General features: G+C 36.4%; 1 protein-coding gene across 1 annotated transcript; it reads left to right on the top strand.

Moving 5' to 3' along the window:
* Nucleotides 965-4,072, top strand: LOC18771553 (probable purple acid phosphatase 20). Its single transcript, XM_007204328.2, has 5 exons — nucleotides 965-1,459; nucleotides 2,054-2,345; nucleotides 2,775-3,349; nucleotides 3,607-3,695; nucleotides 3,799-4,072. The coding sequence occupies exons 1-5, from the start codon at nucleotides 1,292-1,294 to the stop codon at nucleotides 3,980-3,982; spliced, it is 1,308 nt and encodes a 435-aa protein (XP_007204390.1). The 5' UTR covers nucleotides 965-1,291; the 3' UTR covers nucleotides 3,983-4,072.

Genomic DNA, 5,712 nt, shown 5'->3' with positions numbered 1-5,712 from the left:
ATCAGTCTTAGGGTCGTCTAAACCAAATTAATAAAGGGAATGAACTGGAAGCCTGCTTGTTGTAGTTTCCTTGAATGTGTTTCCTGAATCCTGGCATGACCAAAATATAGATGTATTATATACATATATATAACTATATATTATATAAAGGTCGGCAAGGCATTTCATGCATTTGGGGTTTAGCGAAAGAAAGAGACATGAGCTAGAGAGTGACCCGTGATCATGTGAGGCTGATTTTCTTGGTTTTATTGAGAAAAATACATTGCATATTTTCATACACTGTGCAGGTTAGTTCTTTCATCTATATTTTAAAAGGTAGGCTGCCCGCCACCCCCAATCTTTTTCTTCTTTTCTCTCTTTCAGGATAGAAATGAGTGCTATTTTGAATATACATGTGGCACATTCTGAGTAGAATAATACACCCATAAATAAAACTTCTCCATAACTTGGCTTAAGGTGGGTGAAATACAATTTGCCCCCCTTGAATTTTTATTCCCTAGCTTTCAAATGTTTTGAAATATGTCCCAAATTCAAATATCTCATTTTCCGTTTTAAAAAATAAACTTTTCAAAATGTTACAAATGAAGGCATCTTGAATTGAAGTGTTTTTCGTTTGTTTTTTTATTCAACATTAGTCCATGAAATTTGAACTTGGAATCTCCTTCAACAAAATGAAAATTTTAATGCCACCGAACGAAATAGATTTACTTCTATTTAAGTACTGCCACTTTTTATAATTATCATTAAAGGAGTCTATAAAAATCCGGGTGTATTTAATTAACCAGATATTGAGTTGATAATCTCCGTGTCCATATTTCCAATTTGCCAAATGGTGACATGCACAGATGGAAAAACGACAATATACTTATTACTTAAACTGGATAAAGCAGACCACCAGTCACTGGCAAAAGTGAAAGTCCATGAAACTGGCCGCAATGCACTTCCACAATCAAAGTCAATAATCACCAAATCCGTCACGAAATTTGCACCCGATATTGCCAAACTCTTTTCATACCCAACAACAACATCAAAACCATCAAAATTGGCTTAGGTTCTGTTCTCTTCTGTTATGCCTTGGATATACCTTTCGGACACGTGTCCATCTGGGTAGCCCCCCACGTGTCACATACAAACCGCGAGCGAGATGTCCAAAACGATAAATCCACGGGCATGATATTGATGATGACATATATATATATATACGAGGAAGAAGAACCATTGTTGCTTCAAATTCTTCTGGTGAGATTTTTTTTATTGTCTCTGCAGATTTGAGTAGGTAGGAACAATAAACATGGGGGTTGTCGAAGGCCGGCTGGGAGGGTTTCTAATTGTTTTGACAATAATGGGGTTGGCTTTTCCGGTGTTCTTTAATGCACTGGTCCAGGGGTATAACCGTCCACCGCCGCGCAAAAACGTCTATGTCCCTTCTGATGATCCTGGTTCTGATTCTCCACAACAGGTACTCTGAATTATATATGTTCTGTTCTTTTCTTCGTAAAATCGTTTCTTCATTTTTGTTAAAGTGTTTTTATTGTTGGGGGCACTTGAAAGCCAAATTATATGGCCTTCATTAGATAGTGGTAATTAGAGAGATGAGTTGATGATTAAGTGGTTGATTGAGATTAGTTTAGTCCAAGATGGATTACCAGACGAAATTGTTTTCTTCTTTACTTACTCACCAACCACAATAAATTAACCGAAATCTCTTGAATTTCTAGTTTTTCTCTTTAGTCAAATGAATGGGGACAAATGGGAACTGAAAGGGAAAATGAATGGGGACAAACATCGTCTGTGACACAAGAGGCCAAATATGAGATATTTATACATAGAAGATGCCCTCATATTGTTTTTTTATTTTATTTTTATTATTATTACTTGGTATAGTGAGATTTGAGTCTGAAATACACTCCCACCAAATACAAAGTAGTATTACTAGACCAAATAATCATTTTCGGGAGATTGAAATGACCCTAATTTTGTTTTTCGATTTGAAATGACCCCAAAATAAATCTTTAAATTTACAAATACCAAGTAAATTTATGTGCTAGCGCAGGTGCATATATCTACAGTAGGTGCAGACAAAATGAGAGTATCCTGGATCACCGAGAGTCCAAGTTCAGCAACGGTGGAATATGGCACATCTCCTGGTGCTTATGAGCAGTCAGCAACTGGGTCGACAAGTTCATACAAGTATTTGATGTACGAGTCTGGGGAAATCCATGACGTGGTCATCGGTCCCTTGAAACCCAACACAGTATACTACTACCGTTGTGGATCCAATTCGGGTCCTGAATTCAGTTTCAAAACCCCTCCTGCATCCTTCCCTATCACATTTGCAGTCGTAGGTATGTAACACGTTACGTAGGTTAATTTTTGGTTGAATGTGCGATTCAAATTTGTAGTATCGTTATATAAGTATATGTGTCGCTAGCGATATAAGAATGGTAAGACAATATTATTGCTCTAACTATATATATGTAAGTTAATTTTGTTAAAATATGAAGATTAGGATGCGTTTAGTAAAGTGTATATATTTGGAAATGATAGATCAAAGGAAAAAATCAGGGGATTAGCCAATAAAGGAAATTAAAGGAGGATGTGTAGATATTTGTTTTGTGGTACAGTGTATGTAGACTTGACTAACGCGTTAATTAAGCGATCAGTAAATTCGGTCCAAATTGTTAAATCGTGTTACCCTAATACAATACACTATATTCTATATATGTAAATTTTTCTCTTCAAAAAAGAATATTAATAATGTGCATTTTTTGCAGGTGATCTTGGGCAAACTGAATGGACTAAATCAACCCTCGATCACATATCCAAAGTAAACTACGACATGTTTATGCTACCAGGAGACTTATCCTATGCAGACGTGGACCAACCTTTATGGGACTCATTTGGGCGTCTGGTGCAGCCCTTGGCAAGCCAGCGGCCTTGGATGGTGACACAAGGCAATCACGAAATCGAGAAAATCCCTGTCCTGCACACTCATGCCTTCACTGCGTACAATGCAAGGTGGCACATGCCGTACGAAGAGAGTGGTTCGGATTCGAACCTCTACTACTCATTCGATGTTGCTGGAGTTCATGTGATCATGTTGGGGTCGTACACCGATTTTGATCCTAGTTCTGCTCAGTACCAGTGGTTGCAAGTAGATTTGGGGAAGGTGGATAGGGGAAGGACCCCGTGGATCGTTGTGCTTATCCATGCTCCTTGGTACAATTCTAACAAGGCTCACCAGGGTGAATCTGAATCTATTGACATGAAGGACGCCATGGAAGATCTGCTCTATCAAGCTCGTGTCGATGTTGTTTTAGCTGGCCATGTACATGCATATGAGCGTTTTGTAAGTTTTCTTCTTCAAATTTTTCGAGTTTATAATTTACGAGTAAACGCTAGGCAGATCACATTAGACATTATTAAGGTGTCAATGCTAGACAGATCCCTTTACCATTATTAGAATAAACATATTAACTTATTCAAAACATGTTCCTTTATGTAAATATCAATTAAAGAAAATGTATCGATTCGGGATCCAATTACTTGATTCAGTTTATTTTGTTAGTAATGGTCTCATCTAGTTATTTCATTGTTCTATTTTAGACCCGCGTTTACAAGGATGAAGCCAATAATTGTGGTCCAGTGCATATTACCATTGGAGATGGTGGCAACCGTGAAGGTCTTGCTAGCAAGTAAGTTGGTTTAATTTCATAGTTACTTGTTAATTAATCATTTTATTATTAAATTCTTACCGATTTATACGTATAATTTTTATTTCATTTTTTATCTTTATAGGTATAAGAATCCGCAACCCAAAATATCGGTTTTCAGGGAGGCCAGCTTTGGGCACGGGCAATTAGTGGTGGCAAATGCAACTCATGCACAGTGGACATGGCATAGGAATGAAGATGATGAGGCAGTTGCCAGTGACTCCATTTGGCTCACAAGCCTCTCCTCTGATCCTGCCTGCAAAAATTAAAATTCTAATATTAAATTGCATAATATTCATGTCCTTCCAATCTAGTTAAATTAATAAAATGAAATAGAAAATGAAGTTTCTTTATTCAAAGGTCTAGTATCTTTTTTTTTTCTTTTTTTTTCTTTTTCAGTTTTATTTAATCAATTTCTTAAAAACATTCTTTAAATAAAATAAATATATATATATATAATTTTAAACGGAAAATAAACACCTAAGCCCAAGTGCTAGAGGCCGTTTGTCTTATAATGACGGCCGAATAAAATTCTTTTGGGTAATGAGTGCATGGATCAAATCTTTTGATGCATTTAGTAAGGCCAAAGGTAGAAATAAGAAAATGCTTTCCTTGTTAGGGTAAGCCCAACAAGCCTGACCCAATTTCTTACATTAGGGCAAGCCCGAACCCTCAAACCATAACTTTGCTGATGTCCACTCCTTTGCTTAAACATTTCTTATCATGTTGCAGATGAATCAGTCCAACACCAAAAATCCCAAAATCTCTTGCAAAGAAACTGGGATGTTGATTTGTCAATACGGTCTAGCTTAGTGATCTTAGATTCGAATTCTCATGATATCTTGGCAGAACGTTAGTATGTGAGTGAGAAAAACCCCCTCCTCTCTCCCTTTAACTTTGAAAAATAAAAATAAAAAGTGGGCATGTTGGATTGGACAAGTAAATTAAATTTAATGGGGCAATATTTGATCATGACTGTGTGGAAGAAAGGATCAGCAGTTGACTTCAGTGACAGTGAAGCCAACAAAAAATTCAACAAAAATCCATCCCCATATGATATCCCCAAGAAGAAAAAAAATGATCAGATTCGCATAGTAATGAAAAACCGAGTTGAAATTGTTGATAGAGTCGTCATTTTCTGTCCTATCAATGCAATTGGGTATGAGTTTTTTCACTTTGCAATAATAGTCTGCCATATTAACATGCCTCCTACAATTTGAGCACCATTCTTTTGGATTCATGACGATGTTTTTTAAAAGCAAAAAGAATTAAAGAAAAGTCAAATGTGGCTATAATTTTCTTGCTTAGGAAAACTGTAGGTCTGATGTGAAGTTTTAGTTTCGTCCACCAGAGTTAATAATAATTTGTGTTAGTATTTGTTGGATAAACCATCATTTTGTGAGATAGATTATGGACCCTCTTTGGGTTTTGGCAGTTTAATTTAGTCCACGGATGGAGATGATTTTGTTCAGTTAATGATACGTCTTTCCAACTAAAGTTGGTGGCTTTGCCAAATCAACTTCAGCATCACTTTTTACATAAAGGAAAAAAGATAAAAGATAAAAACAAAAGAGAGACCTTTATAATTTGGACAAACTGTTTCATATCATGACAACTTATGTTTTATTTTTGTTCTGCTATATGACACAATTTTTGTAGCTCCGATTCGTTCTTATCTATAGATAATGCAACAGATAATTTATGACTTCACAGATGGAGAGGGATTCGAACCCCCTATATTCCTATCAATACTTCTGTTTTTCAAACTAACTCTTTCAACCGCTCAGACATCCATCATCTTCGAACTTTTCTCGTCTTATCTCTGCGCGCTAGCATATAGGGCCTTATCTATGTGATTTGCTACGCTCACTTGCACATATCATTTCATCCACTCCAAATTGCTTGACTTCGAGCTCAAATCGCTTTTCCGCGCAATTCAGGTTCTCGGTGATTCCCGGAGTTTGAACGTACCCTTTCCCATTTATTCTTCTTTTTGGTG

The sequence above is a fragment of the Prunus persica genome, chromosome G7 (assembly GCF_000346465.2).
Source record: "Prunus persica cultivar Lovell chromosome G7, Prunus_persica_NCBIv2, whole genome shotgun sequence".
Lineage (NCBI taxonomy): Eukaryota > Viridiplantae > Streptophyta > Magnoliopsida > Rosales > Rosaceae > Prunus > Prunus persica.
The sequence above is the reverse complement of the archived record's forward strand: the minus strand, read 5'-3'. Positions and strand labels throughout refer to the sequence as shown.